Genomic DNA, 26,137 nt, shown 5'->3' with positions numbered 1-26,137 from the left:
AGCCCAGAACCCATTTGTGCATGGTATTTTCCTCTTTGTTCAGTGAGGATTCTCAGGGGGATGATTCCAGCGCGCACCTCAGTTGTCACATAGGTTCTGTCTATGGAGCTAATGTTACCTGTGTGTGTGGTTAAACGACCTTTAACCCCATGCTTTCTTACACCTGACCTTTCTGAGTAGCGACTTTCAAATTCTCCATTTAAAAGGTAGACAGCTTAAACATTTTCAGGACCATTTCTATCCTTTCTTTTTATTCTCATAAAAGTAGTTAATGATGAATGATCTATCCTGGGTCTTATGACTCCAACTTCAATATCGTTATTATTATCATCTGATACCTTAGAAATATAAGCTCTGTCTCTGTGAGAAATATTACAAGTGGCTATTTGAGCAATTTAATCTTAGTTATCTTAACAGGTTGATTGAAGGGTATGTGAAGTATTATGTCAAGTGCTTTGGAGATTGCAAAGAGAAGAGAAATGATTCCTTCAAGAGTGTGTACTTGCATATACCTCTTTGAAAAACCACCCTCTATTGCTTAGAAACGTATAAAGTGACTCTGAGTCTATTCCTTTCTCATTGAAGAAGAGTGAACGTATTTAGAAACTGATACAAATTGCTAGAGATAACTTGAAACTAAATGGTTAATTATAACATATTTCTAAATTAAAAGTCCAAATCTCTGGGAAAACTAGGTTTTCCAATGGAAAATAGACATGGGTCCAGGACATTTATGGTGTTTGCAGGCTATGCAGGTGAGGTTACTTAAGACAAAGCCCCTCCAGACATGGGACAGTGTGCAGTGAGAATTTCATGATGAAAGGTTTTAATTATTGGCAATACTTACAACAGGGATTGTCATTTTCTACTTTTCTTCAGAGATTAATTACATTACTAATCCTTGTTGACATTGTTTAATTTAGTGTATCCTTGAGTCTTTCAGAGAAGATTAATCTAGGCATAGATATTTTAAATACAAAGAATTCTTTCTCTAGACAAGGACTGTCAGCTGCTCACTGGGGACTGGTATCATCCATATTACTATATGATGGTGATTCTTTTCTCTCTCTCTCTCTCTTTGGTTTTTCATGTCATGGTTTCTCTATGTAGCTCTGGCTGTCCTGGCCTTCACTGTCTAAGCCAGGCTAGCCCACTTTCAGAGATCTGCCTGCCTCTGCCTTCTGAGTGTGGGAATTAAATGTGTCACCACCACCACCACCAGTCTCTGGTAGCGATTCTAAAAAGTATCACTTGTCATTTCACAAAAATATTCCCCTTGTGGTTTTCCCATGGGTTGCCTTTGTTAGTGGCCTTTAGTATTTTCTAATTGATTTCTGAAGTGTAGCCTGATTGTCAATATATGCTTATTAGGAAAAGTTACTTTAAAAAAAAGTTACACATTTCCCCAATAAATGTAAATGACTTCCTAACAGGCAGAAGAGCATCTCACGTGACTTAGTTATTCTTTTGCCTTCAGCGGTGTTTGCTGAGACTCTGGAATAGCCCTGGCAGTGCTTGTCTGATATTGGACATGAAAGAGAACACGTTAATCGTTTAACATAAGCCTTCGGGTATCATTTTGAAGTGTTTGGAGTTGGTCTGGAGTTGTCAGTATGGGCAGTGCGTGTTTGTGTAGGGCCTTGGGTCAGCATTGCAAAAACAAAAACCAAACCCACAATTTAAAGCTCTGGAAGAATACACAAGCAAGCATCCAGTGGTGGTTATTGATGTTGTGGAAATTATGAGGTAGTTAATAATATTTATTATTATTATCATTTGTGTCCATATGTGTGCCTGTGCTCATAGATGCGTGCACACACTACTGTGTGTGGATGTCAGGGGACTACTTACAGAGCCACTTGTCCTGCCACTGTGGGTTTGGGAGTTCAAACTCATAAGCACTTTTACCCACTGAGCTATCATCTCATTGGACTTGGTTTTTCCAATTTTATTTATAGTGTGAAATGAGGAAATATACTTCCCACCATGACCAAACCAAGCAGACGAACTCTAGCTACACACTCAGACAGTTTTCAAACTCAGGAGTTGTGCTTGCAACCCGGGCCTTTATGTCATCACTGGCTATCCGGGGAATTCTATCCATTCAGTTACATGGTTATTACTAACTGTGTACACACATAGATATACACACACAGACATATACACAGACACACACAGAGACATATACAAAAGGACACACACACAGACACACACAGATACACACACAGGCACACAGATACATACACATACATAGACACACACAGACACAGACACACAGATACACACAGACACACAGACACACACACACACACACACACACACACACACACACAGTGGTCTCCTGAAAGCAAGATCAAACATTCTCCGACTCAGCTGCTTCTTCATTCCCTGACTACAGATACGTATTTGGACAATTCTTTTCTTTCAGGCTTTCTTCCCATCAAGCTTTAGATTTACAATAGTGATAAAATGAAACACAATAGTAATGGTGCTACTTTGTGAATTAGAATCTAGTAAGGAAGGCATTTATTAACTCAATGATATCTGAGAAGCAGGAGGCAGGTTGCTAGTCACCAAGTTATCGCTCAGCTCCCCCTTCCCTGCAGATTGACGCTCAGTTGTTCATTGTTAAGGTTGTCTATGGGAGGGAGGAGAACTTTCTGACTCTAATCCCGGTAGTTTGTCACCATGAGTGACGATACAGTAAGCATTACCAACTGCAGGCCTGTGGTTCCTCGAGACACATCTGTTGTGTGTGGTAGTTATTGCTGCAGTGCTGGGATATCACTTTGACTGCTGTTTTTACAGGCGACCAACCTTTCTTGATGTCTGTAAGAGAAAATGTAATTTTTGGAATCTCCCTCGATCCTGAGGTGAAGAGCAACGATGCCATGGTCCCCATATCTGGGATCCAGCATGGTTATGATGTTGAATTTGATGATTCAGAGCAGTTCATCTATTGGGTTGAGAACCCGGTAAGTTTCCGGTGTCCTCAATGTGCATGGCCATTATTTAGGACAAAGTTCCCTCAGGGAATTCCAGCAAGGTGTTGAATGGTGCTCCTGGGGACTTCGGATTAGAATCCTTGCCTCTGGGGCAAAGATTTCTCCAGTACCCTTCTGCTTGGCATTCTTCCCTTGTTCGTGGAAGCAATGGGAAAAGAGCCAGGAGAAAGAAAAAAGGGAATGAGGAGATCTTTGTGTCTGCTGTCTGTCTTGCTTCGTGATTTCTGGGCCACTTTTAGGGTGTGCTTTTAATTTTTACTTTTGAGATTCTATATAGCAAATTTTTTCCCTGACAGGTCAGGAACTCAACTTTGCTCTTTTTTTTTTTTCCTTTTCTTTTCCCCATGATGAGTGAGGAGCATCAAGAAAACCCTGTCATCCAGCAGAGTCAGGAGAGAAGAGGAGGGCTTCTTCTGTGTAGGGCCTGGGCTGTGTTCCCGTCTCAGATCTGCTCACCAAGCCTTGTTTTCCTTTCCAGGGCGAAATTCACCGAGTGAAGACTGACGGTAGCAACAGGACAGTGTTTGCCCCTCTGTCTCTGCTGGGGTCATCCTTGGGCCTGGCCTTGGACTGGGTATCAAGAAACATTTATTATACCACCCCCAGAAGTCGGTCCATTGAGGTAATGCTTCCGTTGTTACGTAGGGACAAACAATGCTGTTAGATTCTTGTAGGATATGTTCTCAGGCTGCTAATCCTGAACTCGGGGACTGCTATGATTTTAAGGCCAGCTTGGGCTACAGAGTGAGATCTTTTCTCAAACCCCAGACTAAAAGTTGAACTAAAAAACACCTATGAAACAAGACACCAGCAGTATCAGCCACAACCATCACTACCACCACAACAAAAAATACCAGCAACTCTTTGGGAAACAAAAACTACCTTATGAAAATAAATTAATAGAACATCCTATTATTCTATATTGTTTCTTACAAAAATTATCGGTTCCACTGTGCCCTATAAAGGATACTAAGAAAGTTAATTAAAATCATAGAAGACATCAGTTATTAACCAAATTTATAGCTTCCTCTCTTCCCAGATAAGAATCGCATTATGGTTTCAATATAGTTTTTCTAACAGTGAAAGACAGAATGGAAATTTGATTCTCATTCCTTTCCTCTTTGAGATAAGTGCTCTTTATATCTCAGCTCCCAGAAGAAATTCTAGATGCAGGGTAGGATTGAAATCACACGAAGTAAGCCCAGGCCACCAGTATTGGTTTTCTCCACTCTGGGACAAGAATAGCATGTATAGGAATATTAATTCGTGCTAGCTTTGAAAGTGAGAAGGGTTTTATGAGAGGGACAGTCAGTAAACCTGATCATTGACATAAAGCTGGTCAGTTGAGAGCTCTTTGGTTCATTTGGTGAGAGTCCTATTGGCGATGAGGGAGGTGCACAGCAGCTTGACACAGGGCCACAGCGGAGCAGAACTTTACAAGTTCACAATGATCTGACGTCTAGTGATTCACAATGACCGAGACTGCATAGGCACAAATGCCAATCTGTGGAATGTCTCAAGGCAAATAGAATCGACTGGCAGTGATGAGATTCTGAAGGCCTGTGTGGTGCAAACATTTTTACATAAGCAAATGAGGGCGAGAGAAGTCAAGAAATGCTTGGCTTCAGTGACAGGAATGAGTGCAGAAACGTAGACCTTGCTAACTCCATTTGGCAGTGTCGGAAGATACTATTCATAATCTGAAGGTCATCAAAACGTGATGTGCTGCTGAGAATCACATTGCTCAAACAGGCCCTCATAGAAAAGTGGTAATGAGTATACTCTTGATTGCTCTAAAGTTCCCAAAGGCTTGAGTAGGTGTCTAGCAGCAAGAGCTAAAGGGAGCAGCCTCAGGGAACCACTGAACATGTGTAGGTGTATAACAAGTGACGAGGGCACTTGAACTGCAGAAACCGAGCTAGTTTACAGTTGAGCTCCCAGTGCAGCAGACACAGTGGGGAAAATCCAGGTCAGTGTCCAGTTCAGCCTGGCCTTGGGTAAAGTAGTTTATTTGCATACTGAAGGGGCTTAAAAAGAGAGGATTGGGGGTTAAGGGAGTGTGGCATGGCGGTGTGGGGGAAGGGGGTGCCCAGGCAGGCCCCTGTCCAGGCACCTCTTCTCCCTGAAAGACCACACACACATAGGCATGGTATAGAATAGAGTTTATTCAGAGTAGGGGATGGGAGTTAGTGGTAGAGAAAGGCAGAGAGAGAGAGAGAGAGAGAGAGAGAGAGAGAGAGAGTAGAGAAGTGGAGTGGAGGCTGGCCATGACCACGTTTGGGGAGGGAGAGCCCAAGGGGCAGAGAAGTGAGAGTATGTGGGAGAGCAGAGAGAGCAAAGAGGGAGAGGAGGGGCAAGTAGCTCCTTTTATAGTGGGCTAGATCCATGGGGCGGGGCATACCTGGCTATTGCCAGGTAGGTGTGGGGTGGAGCTTAGACAGAATACCAACACATGCTTTATTTGTTCAGCAGATATTAGTAAATGTTTTCTATGGATTGATAGCCTGCTTGGTACTGGATATTCAAACATGAGCAAAGCATTTTTTTTTTCCTTTTAAGTAGTTGGCACAGAAACCAATACTTTTGTTCCAGTGCGGTAAGAACAATAAATATAAAATGCTATTTAGCAGGGAGGGCTGGCGGAAAGCTTCCTAGGTCCTATTAGAACTGACCCTGGACAGTGACCAATACCTATTTCTAGAAAAACAATCAACTATGGAAAAGGCGGAGGGATAAAACACCTGGTATGAAAGAACAAAACTAAACTGAGGCCAAATATGTGTTATGAATGGAGACAGCAATGATAACCTCCGATTCTGAACTGTTTGACACTGAACACATGATTTCTTGACCTTGATAAAACCTCCTAGCTCAATAAGTAAAGGTGTTTCGAGCAAATTATCACTGTATTCAAAATGGGAGATTACCCATCCACGGATCTGTATTGGCTACTCTCTTAGATAATATAAATGTAAAGTTCTTCCCGGTGAATATAGGGAAAGCAGTAGAATGCTTGCGTGTCTGTATTGTTCTGGCCTGGGTGTAGCGCACTTCATTCCATGAGGAAAATAGGAGCAGGTGCTGAAGAACCCTCTTTCCACTAGGGGTAGCTGCGTGCCTAGTCATTGAAAAAAAAAAAACAAAAAAAAACCCCACGTGGCTTAAAAATGAAGCCTACAGGTGGCTATACGAGAGAATTTGAGGTAGAATAGAAAAAGCCGAGGAGAAGGGGCTTAATGTGACCCAAGAAGACCGTTAGGCCCAGAAAAGGTAGGAGATTGGAACGGAAAGAGGCAATTTGAAATGAGAGAAATTTCTGTAGTTCAAGCAGGAATCAGAGATGCTAGACAGGGTGCAGAATGAGGGAGGAACATAGCATCTACCCCAGCGCGTGCGTGCGTGTGTGCGTGTATGTGTGTGTGTGTGTGTGTGTGTGTGTTTGAGGGAGGGAAAGAGAGGTGGATACTAACACACATAAGCAATCTATATCCAGTAGCAACTTTGCAGACAAACCTTAAGTATAAAGGAACAGGGTAGACAGTAGGTTTACTCATCAGTTGAGAAGCACTTTGCTGTCAGTGCAGCACGTTGAAGCCCCGTTTGTGGAGGATGTAAGAGAATGCCAGGCCCCCTGGAACTGGTGTCATAGGCACTCAGGAGCCAAAATTCGGATGCTGAGAACTTAGACTAGGGTCCACAGGGAGAGCAACTGGTGCTCTCAAACACTGAACCATCTCCCCGACCCCGACTGTACTTTTAAAATTCTCATTTCCACTGAGATTATTCCTCTCAGCTCTAGAGAGGAAAGATGAAGCGGGAACAGGGCAGCACAATGCGGGATCATGGTGTCTCGTCCCATCTCAACCCTGGACATGCTTTAGCGTTAGTTTTGTATCCCACCTGTCTTTGTTTCCATGAAAGAAATTAAGTTCTAATACACGATTTTGGACTGTAGGTGTTGACACTCCGGGGAGACATAAGGTATGGAAAAACCCTGATTACCAATGACGGCACCTCGCTCGGCGTTGGTTTCCCGATTGGCATAGCTGTTGATCCTGCACGTGGGTAAGTGACAGTACATTCCTGTCTGCACTGGGCAACCTGTCAGGGCCCTGGTCTGTCTGATGAAGTGTCCTGTTAACATTTCAAACTGCAGGATATGTGACATTTGAATAAGGTAGACCCCAGTGAGGAAGAGCCGTCACTGCGAAGAGCAGTAACTCTAGGTTACGTTGAATGTGAGGGATATAAGCTGTTTCTTTAAGTTCAAGAAAGACTTCATGTTCCCTATGCAGGAATTGTAGGGATTAAACAATACAAGAGAGAACAATGCGTTCTGACTTATCAGACCTTAAAGGCTGAGTAGACGGGAAATTTTACCATCCTGTCTTCAGTACTATTTAAAATAGCATGCAGCTCCCCATAACAGAACTATGGAGACAGCGGCAGGACACTGGTTAAATGCTCCCCAGTGTTGTGTGCCCTTATCTATTTCCTGGTTCATGAAACACTCATATTTTTTTCATGGTTCTAGGAAATTATATTGGTCAGATCAAGGGACGAACAGTGGGGTTCCTGCCAAAATCGCAAGTGCTAATATGGATGGAACATCTTTAAAAATCCTCTTCACTGGGAACCTGCAGCATCTGGAGGTTGTCACCCTTGACATCCAGGAGCAGAAACTCTACTGGGCAGTCACCAGCAGAGGCGTGGTGAGTGGCTGTAGTCTTCACATCCGTAGTTTGAACAGCTGTGTGATTCTGAATGTGCTGAATTCTGGGCAGCTTGAAGCAGGTCCCTACTGCTGCCCTTTCTCTTGACCACACTCTCCTCACTGTAGTCCTGCACTCCATCCCCACCCCCACTATGTGCAATGTATGGAAAAACAGAATGACGGTCATGCTTTTTTCTTATAAACCTCTGGTTTCATTTGGGATAAGATATCACCTGTTTCCATTTCTTACCTGTCCTTTCAGAGACATTTATTTAATGTTTCAGTGATATCACTCTTTTCTTTGAGAACACTCTAGGTTCTCCTGTTGCAGAGTAGACACACACACACACACACACACACACACACACTCACAGACTCTCTCTCTCTCTCTCTCTCTCTTTCAGAGACTGAGGAAATGTCTCAGCTCATCAGCTAAAGACATGATTAATACACACCATTTCACATGGTTAATACACAAAAATTTCCTCTGCTGATAATTTTAAACTCCGAGATAGAGCTCCTTTATTCTGTAATGAGTGTACTATAAGGTTCCCTTTGAGACCTGGCTTTTGCCGTATGCTTATATAGCTGATCTTGGCAAAGGAAGCGCTCATTAACAATTAGTGATGAATTAGATTGTTTGTATGCTGAACATACTCTGAAATCTTTCAAAGGTAATGATTTTAGATTATTGACACTGGTGTTAGCCATAGTGATCATGCAGTCGAATCACCAGACACTAGCTTCATTTCCAGAAGAGAAATTCTGATTTTTCAGAAAAGAGAATTCTGATCTTTTAGATCGAAGAGAATTTAAAAGAGAATTCTGATCTTTCAGATTGAAAGAGGAAATGTGGACGGCACAGAGAGGATGATTCTGGTACACCACCTGGCCCACCCGTGGGGTCTGGCGGTCCACGGCTCCTTCCTTTATTACTCTGATGAACAGTATGAGGTCATTGAAAGAGTTGACAAGTCCTCTGGGAATAACAAAGTAGTCTTCAGAGATAACATTCCAGACCTGAGGGGTCTTCGGGTTTACCACCGCCGCAGTGAGTACTAGTCACGTGTGATGCCTAGTCACGTGTCTGCCCCCTCACATCTAGAAGCCTCTTTCCACACTGTAGGTCCTCGTGCATGTTTGCACATGTGTACAGAATTACTTGGGATATTTGACAGTTTGATGTCTGATTTATCTGGCATATCAAAAGGCCAGAATTGGCTTCTGAGTAAACTTATTCATGTTCTTTTTGAGTTTCAGAGACAGGGTTCCTCTGTCCAGCCCAGGCTGTACTGGAACTCACTCTGCAGACCACGGTGGCATTGAACTCAGAGATCTGCCTGCCTTTGCCTCCCAGTTGCTGGGATTAAAAGCTTGTCCTGCCACTGCCAGTTCTTCTTCTAAGTTTTAACTTTGATCCTGCTTTTCTACTTTATAGCATTCCTCAGCATATTATCTGGTTTTTATTGTCCAGGTTTCTTGTGGTAATAGAACTTCCATGAAGGGCAGTTGCTTCTTTTGTTTTATTTACTGATGTATGCCTAAGATAAGGAAGACTTTCTGTCTATGAATTTTGGGACAGAATTTTTAGTCCTAACAGGAATACCCCCTCCCTCACACACAATACAGATTAACTTCTTTAGTTTATTGATTCAGAGTCTTGAATATGAGTGAGACCTTGAACTGAGAGATTTGCCTGTGTCAGACTCCCAAGCTTTTATATTCATGGTTTTTAGTCTCTAACCAAAGAGAATCAACAATGTTGTTTATTTTCTGTTTTTTTTTTCTTGCATGTGATTAAAGATGTCTTTTAAATATCCTCATCTCATAGGCTGAAAGGCAAGGGGGGGGCAAAACAGTAGTATATAGATTTCTACCTTCTTTAATCCTTGTGTGCTTTTTAGAGAGCGAAACAACACAACACAACAAAACACAGCACAGCACTGCTCCATCTTCTGACATGTACTGCTTCTTACAAGTACTAGTTAAGCCTTCAAATAAATCCCCGTCTTTCAGTATTGATTTTAGCCTGCCGATCTTGTTATTACGTGCTTGTTATTTTTATAATATTTGGTCGGCTTAATTAAAAGGAGTGAGCTAGCCTGCCAAGCACGTAAGATTACAGACTGATTTTTGAATTCTTTTAGATGCTGCTGACTCTTCCAATGGCTGTAGCAACAACCCAAATGCTTGCCAACAGATCTGCCTGCCTGTACCAGGTGGACTGTTCTCCTGTGCCTGTGCCAGTGGCTTTAAGCTCAGCCCCGACGGTCGCTCCTGCTCTCCATATAACTCTTTCTTGGTCGTCTCCATGCTGCCTGCAGTTAGAGGCTTTAGCTTGGAGTTGTCTGATCACTCAGAGGCCATGGTGCCAGTGGCTGGCCAAGGTAAGGGAACTCCTAAATAAGTAAGGTTTGCTTCCGTCTGGTGCCAGCTCCGTGTGGTTCATCATACTCTTCTGGAGGACTGTGAGACTCAGAGTTGAGCCAAGTCCTCTCCCTCTGGGACATGGCTAGAGGACCTGTATTCCTAATGGGGCCAGATTTTGCTGGTTTATGAGAACCACGGGCCTAGGGGGACAAAAAAACATAGCATGGATTTTTTTCATGAAGTATTGAAGAATGGTTGTTCTCCACAAGGCGTAGGCTTGTTATATAACATAATAATAAAAGAATCCATAAATATTCTTTTTGCCTGGGGATGGTAAAGTCTCATTATATAGCCCTGGTTGGTCTGAAACCCAGGCTAGACTTGAATTCACACCTGTCTCTGCCTCCCGAGTGTTTGAATTAAAGGCAGGTGCCACCACACCTGTCTCTTTCTTAATAATTAAATTTTTTTTTTTACTGCACTTATGTTTTCATACAGTGGATCTATAAGTATGTCTTTTGGATATGTCAAGGTATGTGGCTAGAACTCAAGAGTTTTCTAGTAGCATAAGGAATATGTGAGAATAACCTTGCAAGGATACCTGCTTCAGAAAACCAAGGGCTGGTAGTACTCAGTGGAGTAGCACTTGCTCTGTGGTGGCACTGAGGGCCAGGAATTTGCTCCCTAGCACTGCAAGGCCAAACCAACCCAACCAGAAAAAGGCAACAAACTCAGAAGAAATAGACCTTGACAGGTAGTATTATGGTCTTGATATGGAATTTAGAAATTCAGAAATTTAGCTAAGGTGTTCACCGTCAGTTACTGCTTTGTGTTAAACGCATTTCTCCCCCTTTGATTATCTATTCCGTTTGACTTGGGCCCCAGGAAGAACTTGTTCCCTAAGCTACCATTGACCTTGGTAGTCACTGGGGATCCTGCCTGAAGCGCTTGCTCTGCTGTTTCACATTTATTACTATAAAATCTCAACACCAGTTGAGATTGGATAAGCTTCGCTAACCTGTCATTCCACTCATAGGCCATCAGTGCGTATGAGCAGCACTCGGCAGCCTCAGCCCCTGTAGTTACATATTTACATGTATGTATACATGCCGTAATAACAATGAAACATATTACATGAAAATAGGATGAGAACTTAGAAGCACATGGTGGGGAACAGTAGTGAGGAGCAGGCTATTGATAGCAGGGGTGCAAAGTTATAACGGAGCACGTTTGTCTGTGACATGAACCAACACTAATAAAACAGGGGAAAGGAGGTGCCAGCTTAGTTGGCTGTTTTTTTCTTGAATGTTCTAGGGCGAAATGTTCTGCATGCAGATGTGGATGTTGCCAATGGCTTTATTTACTGGTGTGATTTTAGCAGCTCTGTAAGATCCTCTAATGGAATTCGTAGAATCAAACCCAATGGGTCTAATTTTACCAACATTGTTACCTACGGCATTGGAGCAAATGGAATCCGGGGCATTGCCGTGGATTGGGTAGCAGGTATGTGTCCTGTACCTCTGTTTCTATCTCTGCTGTCTGAATTGGTTCTTCTAGATAATCCATAAGATCATTTGCAACTAGGCTACGCACTCACTAAATAAAAAGATGAGGTGTTTTATTTAACAGATTAATTATGAAAGAATCATTTCATTTTCTTCTATTTTTAGTCAGTCAAGCAGGAAAAATACTAAATTGTGGGTTTGTAGTTTTCGTCTTAAGGTTGACAGCAAATTTCTAGATTAGAAAGATCTAAAAATTATGAAGGGGAAAGGTGTTCACTTACTTTAATGTCAAGCAATTCTAGTTGCAGATTCTTAATGCAACTAGTTGCTTCCTCGTTAATGCATACAAAAATCATTGGGTGTTTCTCTTGGTTACTAATATGTCCAACTCACTAGATCATTAACTTGCTCAGGTTCGAGTTACCTACCACTCATTCCCACTGATCCTTGGAGAACTACTACACTACAAATTTTCTGAATATATTTTTAATCAAAATGGATATCATTGTATATTATTAAGCTTCATAAGTAGACATTGCTTAAATATAAACACGCATTGTAAATAGTAAATCCAGTAACTTAGCTAAAATTTTAATGGATTCCTAATTCCCATCTGAAGTGTACTGTTCATGATGGATAAATAGGGCCAATAGGACAAATGTAGTCTATTTTCTCTTTCGTATCGTTTTACTGTGACACGCTTACAGTCATTCATTTGGGGTTATTAGTGGCTGCTCTCATGTCACAATAGCAGAGTTGAACACTTGAGAGAGAAACCATTTATTTTGGCTGGGTGTGTTATCCTATGCCTTGTAATCTCAGTACCGGGGAGATAAGGCGGGAGTCTCAGAAAATAGTAAAAGGCATTTAGTGACACAGTGAGCTCTGGAAACCCTATTTCAACAAACAAACAATCAAACCACAAGCCTAAAATACCACCTGGCACTATCTGACCACCCCGGATTAAGGGAGTACACAGTATCATCCCCAGCATCCCATCTTAAGTAAAGATATAATGCACAGAAATATTATCAGTTACATATTTGATATTGGACTAATTTCTCTGGCTCTTTTTTGAGGCAGGCTGGGAAATGAAATGTGCATAGTATTGATAGTTCAATAACTGACATTTTATGGATCAGTGGTTTAGGATCTAGCATCCTCAACTCATCACACGCATTCATTTTATAGTACTTCATTCGATTTGGTATGTTATTCACGAGTTTGCATTATACTTTAACACAAAAGGAAAGTGGATTTTGCGTTTGGTGGCTATTAGAAAGTCAATGGATAAAAACATCTACACTAGTTAGGAAGACTTAGAAAAGACCCTGTTAACCTTAAACAAAAAGAACATTGGAGGGCATGTCTAGCAATCTGAGGTGGTTATAGCTGTTCTCTCTGCTTTTTTAGACTATAATGCACTTTATGCCATGATAAAGCATATTTAGGCTCTTTGAAAAGAATGTTAAAGACTCATGTTTTAAGTAGAAGAGGAAAGAAACAATACACCTTTTAGTAGGAAGGGAGTTGTAGTACTGGTTGTGAATTCTAATCTGAGTAAGAAGGAAGCTAAAGATTTTTGAGAAAATAAATTTTGAAAAGTTTTCCCTTTACTTCCCAAGCATAAATGTTTATTTTTAGAAGCTTTATTGCCTTGAAAATACAATAAATTTGTTTATATTTGTTAGGTCTGTTCTAAGGGTTTATCTGGTTGTCTTTTAAAAGCTTCTCCACACTTGCCAATATTTCTGTGATCATACTTCCTTTTTTTATATAAAGATGTATTGATTTATTTATTATACATAAGTACACTATAACTATCTTCAGACACCCCAGAAGAAGGCATCAGATCTCATTATGGATAGTTGTGAGCCACCATGTGGTTCCTGGGATTTGAACTCTTCACCACTGAGCCATCTCTCCTGATCATACTTTAACCTTATATATTTTGTTATGATTTTTTCTTCTTCTTGGTTTTCCATTCATCAACATCCTTTTCTTCCCCTGTAGGAAACCTTTATTTTACCAATGCCTTTGTGTCTGAAACACTGATAGAAGTGATACGGATCAATACCACATACCGCCGTGTTCTTCTCAAAGTCTCAGTGGATATGCCCAGGCATATTGTTGTTGACCCCAAGCATAGATATCTCTTCTGGGCCGACTATGGGCAGAAGCCAAAGATTGAACGCTCTTTTCTTGACTGTACCAATAGAACTGTCCTTGTTTCCGAAGGCATTGTCACCCCTCGGGGCTTGGCAGTGGACCATGACACTGGCTATATTTATTGGGTTGACGACTCCTTAGATATAATTGCCAGGATCCATCTCGATGGAGGAGAATCTCAAGTGGTTCGTTACGGTAGTCGTTACCCCACTCCTTATGGTGTCACTGTCTTTGGAGAGTCTATCATTTGGGTGGATAGAAATTTGAAAAAAGTCTTTCAAGCCAGCAAGCAACCAGGGAATACAGACCCACCAACAGTGATAAGAGATAGTATCAACTTGCTACGTGATGTGACCATCTTCGATGAGCACGCCCAACCCCTCTCACCAGCAGAGCTTAACAATAACCCTTGTTTGCAAAGCAATGGCGGGTGTTCCCACTTTTGCTTTGCCTTACCCCAGTTGCCTACCCCCAAATGTGGATGTGCTTTTGGGACTCTGGAAGATGATGGCAGGAGCTGTGCTACTTCCCGAGAAGACTTCCTCATCTATTCCTTAAATAATTCCTTGAGAAGTTTACACTTTGACCCTCAAGACCATAGCCTCCCTTTCCAAGTGATAAACGTGGCAGGAACTGTCATTGCACTGGACTATGACCGTGGAAATAATAGGATCTTCTTCACACAAAAGTTAAACTCTGTCCGTGGCCAGATTTCCTATGTCAACCTGTATTCAGGAACCCGCTCACCAACTGTCCTGCTGTCAGGTAAGTGCCCATCAGGGTTAGGGTTTACCTTGGCAGTAGATATAAGGAGGGCTGCATACTGAATCGTCTTAATACCCTGTGAGATTCTAACATCTTATGAGTATGTGTCTCTCTACTTGTGTGTATCCAGACGTAGGAGTTGTTGATGGCATAGCCTTTGACTGGATAAATAGAAGAATTTATTACAGTGACTTTTCAAATCAGACAATAAGTTCCATGGCTGAAGATGGATCTAATCGCGCTGTGATTGCCCGTGTTTCCAAACCAAGAGCTATTGTGTTAGATCCTTGCCGAGGGTATGCCAAGGTCTTTTTGATTTATCTGCTTATTTGAGGATGGAGTGGGGCTAGAAATTACTTTATGTGCATAGGGAATAATAATAATAATAATAATAATAATAATAATTATTATTATTATTATTATTATTATTATTATTATATGCACAGAGGCAGAGCTTTTGGTGACTTTTCCTGGTCTGACTTAGCGCAGCCATTTTGGCAAGGTAGTCTGGAAAAGAATGGAATACTTCTTTACTTACCTATATATTGATGGTTATTACAATCAATGAATATTTCCACTGTAAAAAGTGGAAAAGTCTGTAAAAGCTTCCTTGTTGTGAATTAATTATGCTCTCTGTTTGACTAACTAGGTATATGTATTGGACTGACTGGGGTACCAATGCCAAAATTGAGAGAGCCACACTGGGAGGAAACTTCCGGGTCCCCATTGTGAACACCAGCCTGGTTTGGCCCAACGGACTCACTTTGGACCTTGAGACTGACCTTCTCTACTGGGCAGATGCTAGCCTGTAGGTGTCTCTGAGTCATGTGGATGTTAGACATAGAAGGATTTGTTCAATGTCATGAAAATCTGATAAACCAGAGAGATAATTGCCTTAATGTAGAATTAAAGTTTTAGGAACTATTTTATGCTCTAGCTTGGTGACTGAGAATTTGTCTATATCCTAAGACATCTAAATCTCTGCATCACCAAATGTAACTATAATTATAATGGAATCACTCAATTTCTGCCTATAAGCCTCAGATTTGAATAATGTGTCTGTTGGTTTGTCTTTTCAAATCAGTCCTTTCTCTCTGGCGTGCTTCCCAGCAAATTTCACTTGAAAACTCCTTTTAAGCACTTGTAACATAATTATGTGATATTTCCAAGTAACTACATTGTAGTCATCCTGATTGAAGAGTTCAAGAGATGAAATGATTTTGTTCATTATAGTTGTTTGTCTGCATGTTTGTTTCCTTGCAGATTCTGGCCTTGTGATGAAATATTCTGATGCCTTCCCCCCCCCCCCCCCCCCATCATCATTCTCTCATTTGAACCATAGCAACAGTGTTCTGTGTCATTCTAAGTAAATTCCCCAAAGTAATCAATATCATTAAAAGAAATAAACTCTCTTTCTTTCTTTCTTTCTTTCTTTCTTTCTTTCTTTCTTTCTTTCTTTCTTTCTTTCTTTCTTTCTTTCTTTCTTTCTTTCTTTCTTTCTTTCGCTTATGTTTCACACCAGGCCCCATGCATTATGCAAATCCTTTCTTGGACGGTTCCTGCTTCTAATGTTAGCCTGAGTCTTAGGAAATGATACATGTAGGCCATTGTACGAGCAAATAAGACTTACCATCACCAAGAAGGAGACCTGTGTCATGCACCCTATATGTCTACACTGCTTGACTGCCATTTGAAGGAAGCCTAGCCGTTAGAATTCTTTTTCCCATTCAGCAATTGCTTTTCTTTCTTTTTTGCTTCAGGCAGAAAATAGAACGCAGTTCTCTCACGGGCTCGAACCGAGAAGTCGTCAGCACCGCCTTCCATCCCTTCGGCCTGACTGTCTATGGCCAGTACATTTACTGGACAGACTTGTACACCAGAAAAATCTACCGTGCTAACAAGTACGATGGGTCAGATCTGATGGCACTGACCACTCGTATGCCCACCCAGCCTAGTGGTATTTCCACAGTTGTCAAAACCCAGCAGCAGCAGTGTAGCAACCCTTGTGACCAGTTCAATGGAGGATGCAGTCATATCTGTGCTCTAGGTAAGGGGATGAGCAGGAAGATGGAAACAAGTATTTAGTGACAAGGACTGCCACAACAATGACAAGGACACTTGGTGAGGGAGGCTGCAAGGGCATTATCTTCAAAAGAAAAAGAAATTGAAATTCTTCATTTCAGGTTATTGATCAAGTGGACTAAGGGTTATATTTTGAGAGGCTTGCATTGTGGGTTTCTGTTCGTTCTGCGTGGATTGGCTTTGTAAAGGCAGTATAACTGGAAGCTTGTTGAAGGGAGAGATTAAGGTGAAAGGTTTGGCTTTCTGAGGAGAATAGGAATTCTATTAATGTAATTTTTCTGTTTAGGAGCTGCCGTCTCTAGTTTGGTATTTTAGGGTGAGCTATGAATCTCATTAAGGACAGTTTCATAGGAATATGTACTTCCTGATATTGTGTCTTTGAGAATTCTTCCATGGGAGTCATTGTGTTGTAGATGGGCAGTGGTTGTTTTTAATGGAAAAAGAGGTCAGAATATGGTGTCTTAGGGTTTTACTGCTGTGAACAGACACCATGACCAAGGCAAGTCTTATAAGGACAGCATTTAATTGGAGCTGGCTTCAGTCCATTATCATCAAGGCAGGAACATGGCAGCATCCAGGCAGACATGGTACAGGGGGAATTGAGAGTTCTACATCTTCATCTGAAGGCTGCTAGCAGAATATTTGCTTCCAGGCAGCTAGCATGAGAGTCTTATAACCTTAACAGTGCCACACCTAATAGTGTCACTGTCTGAGCCGAGCATATACGAGCCATCACAGGTGCTGTTTCATCTCTAAGATGTCGTAAACGCCATTCTGGAGGAGTCTAAGAAAGGTTCCTATGCTCATGTTTTGCTTTTCTCTGCTCCAGGTCCAAACGGAGCTGAGTGTCAGTGCCCACACGAGGGCAGCTGGTATCTGGCCAATGATAACAAGTACTGTGTGGTGGACACAGGCACCCGCTGTAATCAGTTCCAGTTCACCTGCCTTAATGGGCGTTGTATCACTCAAGATTGGAAATGTGACAATGACAATGACTGTGGTGATGGCAGTGATGAGCTGCCCACAGTCTGTGGTAAGTTGGTCTCGGAGTTGGTGTTTGGAGCTAAGATGTCATTGTGCAGCTGGTTGGCACAAAACACTGTATGAATGGCTTTTCTGTTGGAGCCAAAAACATTCAGTCTGATAACTCGGGCTGTATTTCTGTTTAATCCCCTCCATGTAGATGAGTAAGGTTATTACATTCAAGTCCTGGCGTTAACATTTCTAGTCTCTGTAGAGGTTGGAAATATTGCTCAGGTATCAATAAAACAGTGCTTACCAGAGATCTTGTAAGAAGCAAGAGAGCAGGCCCTGGAGCATGACAATATGGCACTAAGGGCAGCAGGGGTTACTGTTATCATTTTATTATACTGTTTCTGACTGTCCCTGCTCAGGTTTTATGTCATTGGAGTAAGACACAGTGGTCTTTCAAGGGGATTTGTAGTTGGGTACCTTTCTCTAGTAGTGTGATTTTGCATGCCTTTCTCTGTGCATGAGATAAACTTGAGAAGTGAGATTATGTACAAATGAAGTGACTCCTCACTCACTTAATGCTTTCTTTCTTTAAAAGCATTTTGCACCCAGTCTGACTTTCAGGCATTTCTGTTTTAGAAGCAAGACAAACTGTTACCCTAGGAACATTACGATGTTAATGTTACAAATTGTAAATGGAAGGATTCTTCTCTGGGAGACAAATTGTAACCCCAGGAACGTTACAGTGTTAACGTTACAAATTGTAACTGGAAGGCCTCTTCTCTCCACTTCCTTCTAGCCTTTCACACATGCCGATCAACAGCCTTCACTTGTGCCAATGGGCGGTGTGTGCCATATCACTATCGCTGTGATTACTACAATGACTGCGGGGACAACAGCGACGAGGCAGGATGCCTGTTCAGGAACTGCAACAGCACCACAGAGTTCACTTGCAGCAACGGGAGGTGCATCCCTCTCAGCTACGTCTGCAATGGCATGAACAATTGCCATGATAATGACACCTCAGATGAGAAAAACTGCCGTGAGTGCATTTTAGGTCCTTCCTTTGGGGTCTGTGGTCCTATGTTAGGATGCAAGAAAATAAATGTTTCCATAAAATATATTGCTTTCTGGAAAAAAAAACCCTAAGTATTTGTTATAGTCAATTAAGTGATTATAAAAATATATGTACCTAACACTTGAATTTTTTGCTTAATTTGATGGACCTGTATATATCTGTTAGATTAAAAACTCACCTCATGAACATGTTTTCTGTGTCACCCCAGAACAAACCAACTTGGTCCTCTCGTGACCACCAGCAGCAAGAACTGTGTTTTTCTACTTAACTTAGAACTGATTTGGACCTCTGATTCCGATCCTTCCCGGGGTCTGTTAACGTTTATGATACATTTGGTAGTTCTGTTCCAAGTGTCTGTCTGGTTGTCTTTTTAAAGCTCCCCACACTTGCCGGCCAGATTTTACGAAATGCCAGACTACAAATATTTGTGTTCCCCGAGCTTTCTTGTGTGATGGTGACAATGACTGTGGAGACGGGAGCGACGAGAACCCCATTTACTGCGGTGAGTATGATTTACTGTCCCACCCTCTGTGATTCTGGAGGAGCGACCAGGCAGCCCAGAAACATCCTAGCTTCAGTACTGCAAACTGTGTCTGTAAGTAGATGTGGAATGTTGGGAGAAGTCTCCTGCTTCACGTATATTTTACTACCCTTTTAACCCTCCTTCTGTATTACTATTATCAGAAGTTATCTTGAGTAGCTTAGTTTTGTGGAAATAATCCCCTCTATGAACTGTTTAAGTGAAAAGGTCTTAAGTTTAATAATTTCCAGAATAATTAGTAGGAACAGATGTATTTTTTTAAGAATTTACCAATTCCTTGTAGCTGAATTTCTGATCTTGGACCCTGAGGAAACCACAGGTTATAACAAAAAATGCCAGAGCAGTAGTCAGGTACAATAATAATAGCAGCCTAAAGAAATGGAATTTGGCTTACAGCATCACACAGGGTTGGGCTCGTTGGAGTTACTGCTTTGCTAACAAGTATTTACTGGCAAGTCCATCTGGCACTGTTATAGCCCAGGCCAGGGGGGAGGGGCTTGTAGAATAGAAGCACAAGACTCCATTCAGGAGAAAAATTCATTCCAATATTTGTGCCCACACATTAGAAGCTAACATAAAGAACAATGGTCTCTCTCATCTACCCTAACAATTCAGAGTTACAGTGAGTAGGTGAGAATTTTGCTAACTTTTGAGAAGTGTGATTAACAGTTTGTGGCAAGGGACAGAATTAAGAATACTATTATATTAACAGAATTCACTTAATTAAACAGTCAAGCAGAGTGTGGTGGTATATACCTTTAATCACAGCCCTTGGGAGGCAGAGGCAGGAGGAGGATTTTAGTAAATTTGAGGCTAGCCTGGTCTTCATAGTAAGTTCCAGGATAGCCAGGGCTAGGAACTTTGCCTTAAAAAACAAAAACAAGCACACAAGCAAACAATAAGCCAAATAAACAAGAAAATGATCAAGACTTATTTTACACAGTTTTACAGCACAATGACATATTTTGGTATTTTAAAATCTAATCAGAATCAACAGATTATTGAGACAGGATCTTACTCTTTTGCCTAGGTTGTTGAACTCAGTGTGCAGGGATCTTCTTGTCTGGTACTTGTTGAACGGCCAAGAGTGTTTACCTGGCTGGGCCCCTTTTTTGGTACTTTCTAGCAAATAGAACTTACATCTTGTATTTATGGAGTCTTGAATAGAAATTCAGGAGAAGAGGAAATATTTCCCTCTTGTATCTTATGCACCTGCAGTCCCATAGAATCTTATAGAGAAACCTTTTCCCAAGGGAAGCAATTAACCAGTCCAAAGATACAGGCAGATGGGCAGCAGATGGGAGCCTGCTTGTGTTTTAATCTTGTGCCTGCCCTCCAGCCTCACACACATGCCGCAGCAATGAGTTCCAGTGCATCTCCCCTCAGCGGTGTATTCCAAACTATTGGTTCTGTGACGGTGAGGCCGACTGTGCGGACAGCTCCGATGAACCTGATACTTGTGGTAAGAGTCAGCAACCGTGCGAAGCTTAGGGTGCAGCTAGAACAGCTGGGGCTCCCCTCACACTTGGAATGCTGGAGCCACACTGCTGGCTACTTGCTCTCCCTGCTCCTGCTCCTGGAAGAAGCGTTCAGTAGGCACTCATCAATGGGTGGGGAGTGCAGGCAGGCACTGTGGGCAGCTGGTGAGAATATGGGGGCTGTTGGTTGATACTGATACATTGAGGTGGAGATGCATCCAGTGGATCGTCTGGCTTGCAGCTCAATCCTAGCTGACTCTCAGTTGGAGTTTATGAATTTTGTCTGAGCCTTTTAAGAGGATAGGAGGATCCAAAAGTGACTGGATTCTTCATAAAGGGCTCAGAGCAGGCCCACCCCATTTTATTTCTTCTTATACTGACTTGTGGAGTGAGGTGCCCTGGCCCCGTTGGGTAGCTGGAGGCCCATATTCATTATTTGTATTCAAAGCTTGCTTTTCACTGTCACAAATTCTAATAGGCATCTATGCATATTCGTTATAAGTAATTGTAAGCATTTAAAGATGTAATTCTGGCTGTCCTGGAACTCACTCTGTAGACCAGGCTGGCCTCGAACTCAGAAATTTGCCTGCCTCTGCCTTTCAGAGTGCTGGGATTACAGGCGTGCGCCACCACGGCCCGGCTCTGAATTGTCTTTTTAATCCATCATAAAATCCTTACTATGTAGTATTTAGAAAAGTATGGTTACAGACCAGTGACTTGTCTGTATAGATGAATTTTGTCACAGGTCGTCCAGGGCTACTTTCTTGTTGTGTGTTGGAATAGCCATGCCAAGTAGGCATGACAGACCATGGAGCAAGAAGGCCAGCTCAGTATTCACGACCGAGTTGACAGAAGTCTACTCATCCTTATATACAGTCTTCATACTCCTCTTTAATGATAAACAGTATCCCTCAGATTGGTATATTATTAAGCATTTAGAGTGATTTTTTTTTCTCTTGTATTATGGTACTATGTAACATTGTATATAAAGCCCTTGTCTGGATTGTTCATTAGCATAGTTAGATTAAATTCGTGTTGATTTCCATTGAATTTCTATGAAGTTTAATTCTATGGCTGATCGCTAGCAGGTCTTGGGAAAGTTTTGGGTTTTTTTGCTTTTGTATCCTCACTGCAACACTGAGAAATGTGTAGACAATTGAGGGTACATAGAGTTTGAGGATCTGGCAGAGAGAGGAGCTAATAACTGTTAGGTGAGTGTATAACTTTGAAATTAACTCTAATGTGTGCTTATTGTTTAAAACATACAAATAGGAATTTTCAAACCAAAGTCATAGTAATAGCAATTAGTAGCTGTGTGCTGCACCTCCCCACTGTAATAACCCAACTAAGTGTCCACATATCTTAAAATCTGCACTTTGGTTCACAGTTTTCCCCTGAGTCTATATGTAGTTCACTGTTAGCCTTCTCTATGTGTCGGAGATGATGTTACACCCCACACTATACTGCTGCACCATAGACCTCTCTCGTGTTTTCTACCACATTCATAAAATCATTTGTAAAATCAATTCAAAGGTTCTGAGAGCCCTAAGGTTTCATTTCTGATGCGTACGTGAGTAAGCTTCTTCTTGGCATCAACTGTCCTTGCTGGAGGCTACAAAGACTCCATCCCAGACTTTTCATGAGAGTTCCTCTCTTGCCAGGGCATTCTGTGATCAGCTGCGCAGCCAGTCAGTTCCGGTGTGATAACGGCAGGTGCATCTCAAACAGTTGGGTCTGTGATGGTGATAATGACTGCGGAGACATGAGTGACGAAGATCAGCGCCATCACTGTGGTAAGTGAAGGCCGATAATTCCCCTGCAGATTCACATTCCAGGGAAACTCAGACCTGACTTTCATGGTTGGAGGGCACAATTGTCATAAACTCCTGTTGAAAGAACGCATACAAACAGAATACTACTGTTCCTGCTGTTGGACGCCATTTATGATGATGCAAAGTGGCTCAGTGCGCATTCTCATTCACATCTGGCTAATGGGAATTCTTACATTTCTAGAGTAGGTGACAGGAACTCAGTTGGTCATTCCTGATAACAGTGTGGCAGCCAACCATTCCTAGGAGCTGGGATTCATCAGTGAGCTCATTACTGAGTACCATTGTTTTCTTTTTCTTTTTTTTTCAAACAATGTATTTTGATCATATCCCTTCCCCTCCAAGTCCTCTCAGACCCTCCCCATTCCACCCCACCCTTAACCAAGATGCTATCTGCAATGGATACTCTAATGGACTGTGAGAGGTTATATCAATACTCCATGACCGGCCTCATGCCTTCCAGTAGCCAACCAACACAATGAACTCAATGGAAATTTTGCTGGCTTTTGCTTCATTGGAACTTTTTGTCTTGGCCTTTGTCTACTGACTCTTTAAATTTTTTGTTTCTTGTCTCTCCCCCCTCCACCCCCTCATCCCCCCTACCCCCCTACCCCCCCACCCCCGTTTGAGAGAAAGAGAAAATGTAAAGTTGTGGGTTTGGGAGATAGGGAGGACGTAAGAGTTGCTGGGGTAGGGGAAGATATGATCAAAATATATTGTATAAAAATTTTCTTAAAACTATTTTAAATTATAGGAAAAAAGTGGTTACTCTCATAAAACTAGTACCACATTTAAAAAAAAAAATTATTGCCAGCAAAACATTTTGTTGCTCCCTAAGGGGCTTTAGTTAGACTTGTATCATCTTTCCCTCTTAGCACAGTAAGGACAGAGGTCCTGATGCTTGTGTTTGGTAGTGAACTCACTTGCTGTGGCCAGAGCTCTACACCTGCTCTGTCATTGGTGACTTCCATGAACTACCTTCTCCCTTTTTCTTTTATGTCTTGTTTGCAGTGGGATTGAATAAGACATGGCTTCTCAGTCAGTATCTCACCTCCCTCCCAGTGGCCTTGCTGGCCACTCTGGCCTCTCTTAACTCTCCTCTTCATTTGGGCAGTCCTTGTACTATGTATTCAAAAGCCTCAACTTTTTAGAGGAGAAAGGTCTCTTCTGGCTCTTTATCCATCTGGCTGTCTGACTTTGAGATGTCCAGTTAACCAATTTGAACTCAGTTTTTTTCACCCGTCAAATTGGTACCAAAATACTAATCTCATTTTGTGGTTACACAGTGGAATATGAGGCATGGTATCAAAATATAAGATGTTTGTTCAGTCCTGCGGAAGAGGGGAGGAAGGATTGTAGGAGCCAGAGGGGTCAAGGATACCATAAGAAAACCCACAGAGTCAACCAACCTGGACTCAGGGGCGCCATAGAGATTGAACTGACAGTCAGGAAGCCTGTCATGGGTCTAACCTAGGCTTTCTGCATGTATTACCGTTGTGTAGCCTTGGTCTTCTTGTGAGATTCTTAACAGTGTGATCAGAGACTATCTCTGACTCTTTTTGCTTGCTTTTGGGACCCCTGAACTCCTATTGGCTTGACTCATCCAGACTCAATATTATGGGGTGCCTAGTCTTATTGTAACTTGGTATTACATGTTTGGTTGATAGGCCTGGGAGGCCTGCCCTTTAACTAAAGGGAAATGGAGAAGGAGTGGATGGGGAGGGGGAGGAATGGAGGGAGAAGAACGAGGGAAAACTGCAGTCAGGGTGTGAGAGAATTTATATGAGAGAATAAAAGGCATTTGTTCAAAATTTTAAAATGGAAGCAGTGTCCCAAAGACTTATGGGAAAAACATGTTTTAAAGTAAATCTCAAAGAAAAGTAGGCAGAATTTTGTTGTTGTTGTTGTTGAGGTTTTGCTTCTGAAAAAACCAGATTCAAACAATTGAGATAGAACCTTTAGAGGTATTTATAGTTCTACCCTGCCCATATGATTTATCAGTGTTAAAGATTGTAAGAGAACATTTCTGAGCTCTGAGGGATTCTTGTCTTGCTTTGGTTTTAGAGCTTCGGAACTGTTCCAGCACTCAGTTTACCTGTATAAATAGCAGACCTCCAAGCAGGAGGTGCATTCCACAACACTGGGTCTGTGACGGTGATGCGGACTGCTCAGACGCCCTCGATGAACTGCAGAACTGCACTGTGAGAACTTGCTCTGCAGGAGAGTTCAGCTGTGCAAACGGACGGTGTATCAGGCAATCATTCAGGTGACCTGGGATTCAAACACATTCCTCTACACCCCAAATATCCACAGGGCCAGGGCTGACTCATACATTAGGCACAGTGGTCACAGGGCTGAGGGACCAGGATGCAATAGGGAAATGTTTGGATTCTTTTGAAATCCAGATCAGAAAAAGCGTTTTAATATGTAACATAATAATATACGTGTTTTACTGATTTATGTGTTTTTGTGGATGATGTGGTCCAAGAAGACTTTGGGCTTCATGAAAGCTATAATGTGGTTTTTCCACAGAGGGGCAGAGAAACGAAAGAGTTAAGTTGACCTTAGTTGGTGTGCTTCCTTGTCTTCCACTTGGGGGCAGGCATGGCTGTAAGAACTGTTTGTGTATTTGCTCTCTGCTCTAAGAGAAAGAATAGCTTTACAAGTGCACTTGGCTCAGGGTCAAGGCCACTGATGTTGAGTATCAGGTGAAAAGGGCACAGCTTCTGAAATTAGGGATTCTCATGTAGAACATTTAAAATTCTTGAGACACTGTCTCAAACAGACTCAGCCCTACAGTGTGCTGCTTTGGAGAATCTCGGGATTCCCTGTGGTGTGGTTTCTTCCCACTTTCTCCAAATGGGTCTCTTAAAATGAATTTTGTTTTATAGTGTCCAGCCTCTTACCACTGTATGTAGTAAATCTTTGACTATAGAGGAATAAAGAGATTAATAGAAACCTTGATCAAAATAAAGCAACCTGGAAAGGGGTTTGCTGATGGGAGAAAGTATGTGATGCTGTAGACCTTCTCTAGATACAGCCACCAGGCATTTGGATATGTGGAACTGAAACAGAGATATAGGGCCCACTCTAGGGTTAAAAAGCACAGGGGCTCTTTCCGGCACCAGGAACCATCAGGTTTCCATGGCTAGAGTAGGAGACTGAAAAGTCAGAGCAGCAGAGGCCTGGGGCAAATGCCACTTTGATAGATGCTGAGATAGGTCTGGAATACTGGATGGCCAAGATTTATGTATGATGGTATCTTGAAGAGGAAAAAACAGTCATGTGCTGTAAAAGTTGAGACATCACAGTGGGGTCTTATTGTGCAGTATGGTGTATGGCATTGAGTAAGGACAGATGTAACCTAGAAAGCATTTGTGGGTTGTTACCTGGGCAGTCAAAGTGAGTTGTCTGGTTAAGAGTTCTGCTCTAGTTTCAGTAAGTAGTCAATTCCATTGCTCTTAGATGTGAACATCCAATTGTTTTGATTAGACTGGGCTGTCTCTGCCTCCCTTTCTATGGTCCCCTCCACCCCACTCCTGTTCCTCTCCCTTTCTACTGTCTCCCTGCTCCCACAGCCCTGTACTTCTAGGTTTTTACTGACTTTGGTCATCTTTCTCTTTTCCTCC

The 26,137-nt window shown here is 42.0% G+C and overlaps 1 protein-coding gene across 1 annotated transcript in view; it reads left to right on the top strand.

Moving 5' to 3' along the window:
- The window catches only part of Lrp2 (LDL receptor related protein 2), a 163,093-nt gene that overhangs the window by 87,010 nt on the left and 49,946 nt on the right, over positions 1-26,137 (top strand). The window contains exons 32-48 of the mRNA XM_052182629.1: positions 2,809-2,975; positions 3,484-3,627; positions 6,961-7,070; positions 7,540-7,717; positions 8,557-8,770; positions 9,867-10,106; positions 11,404-11,592; positions 13,608-14,528; positions 14,659-14,824; positions 15,178-15,336; positions 16,289-16,575; positions 17,440-17,643; positions 18,382-18,624; positions 19,037-19,162; positions 20,541-20,663; positions 22,341-22,472; positions 24,573-24,774. Coding sequence (XP_052038589.1) covers positions 2,809-2,975; positions 3,484-3,627; positions 6,961-7,070; positions 7,540-7,717; positions 8,557-8,770; positions 9,867-10,106; positions 11,404-11,592; positions 13,608-14,528; positions 14,659-14,824; positions 15,178-15,336; positions 16,289-16,575; positions 17,440-17,643; positions 18,382-18,624; positions 19,037-19,162; positions 20,541-20,663; positions 22,341-22,472; positions 24,573-24,774 — 3,805 coding nt within the window. The remainder of the gene's footprint in view (positions 1-2,808; positions 2,976-3,483; positions 3,628-6,960; positions 7,071-7,539; positions 7,718-8,556; positions 8,771-9,866; positions 10,107-11,403; positions 11,593-13,607; positions 14,529-14,658; positions 14,825-15,177; positions 15,337-16,288; positions 16,576-17,439; positions 17,644-18,381; positions 18,625-19,036; positions 19,163-20,540; positions 20,664-22,340; positions 22,473-24,572; positions 24,775-26,137) is intronic.

Source organism: Apodemus sylvaticus, chromosome 5, assembly GCF_947179515.1.
Source record: "Apodemus sylvaticus chromosome 5, mApoSyl1.1, whole genome shotgun sequence".
Classification (NCBI taxonomy): domain Eukaryota; kingdom Metazoa; phylum Chordata; class Mammalia; order Rodentia; family Muridae; genus Apodemus; species Apodemus sylvaticus.
The sequence above is the reverse complement of the archived record's forward strand: the minus strand, read 5'-3'. Positions and strand labels throughout refer to the sequence as shown.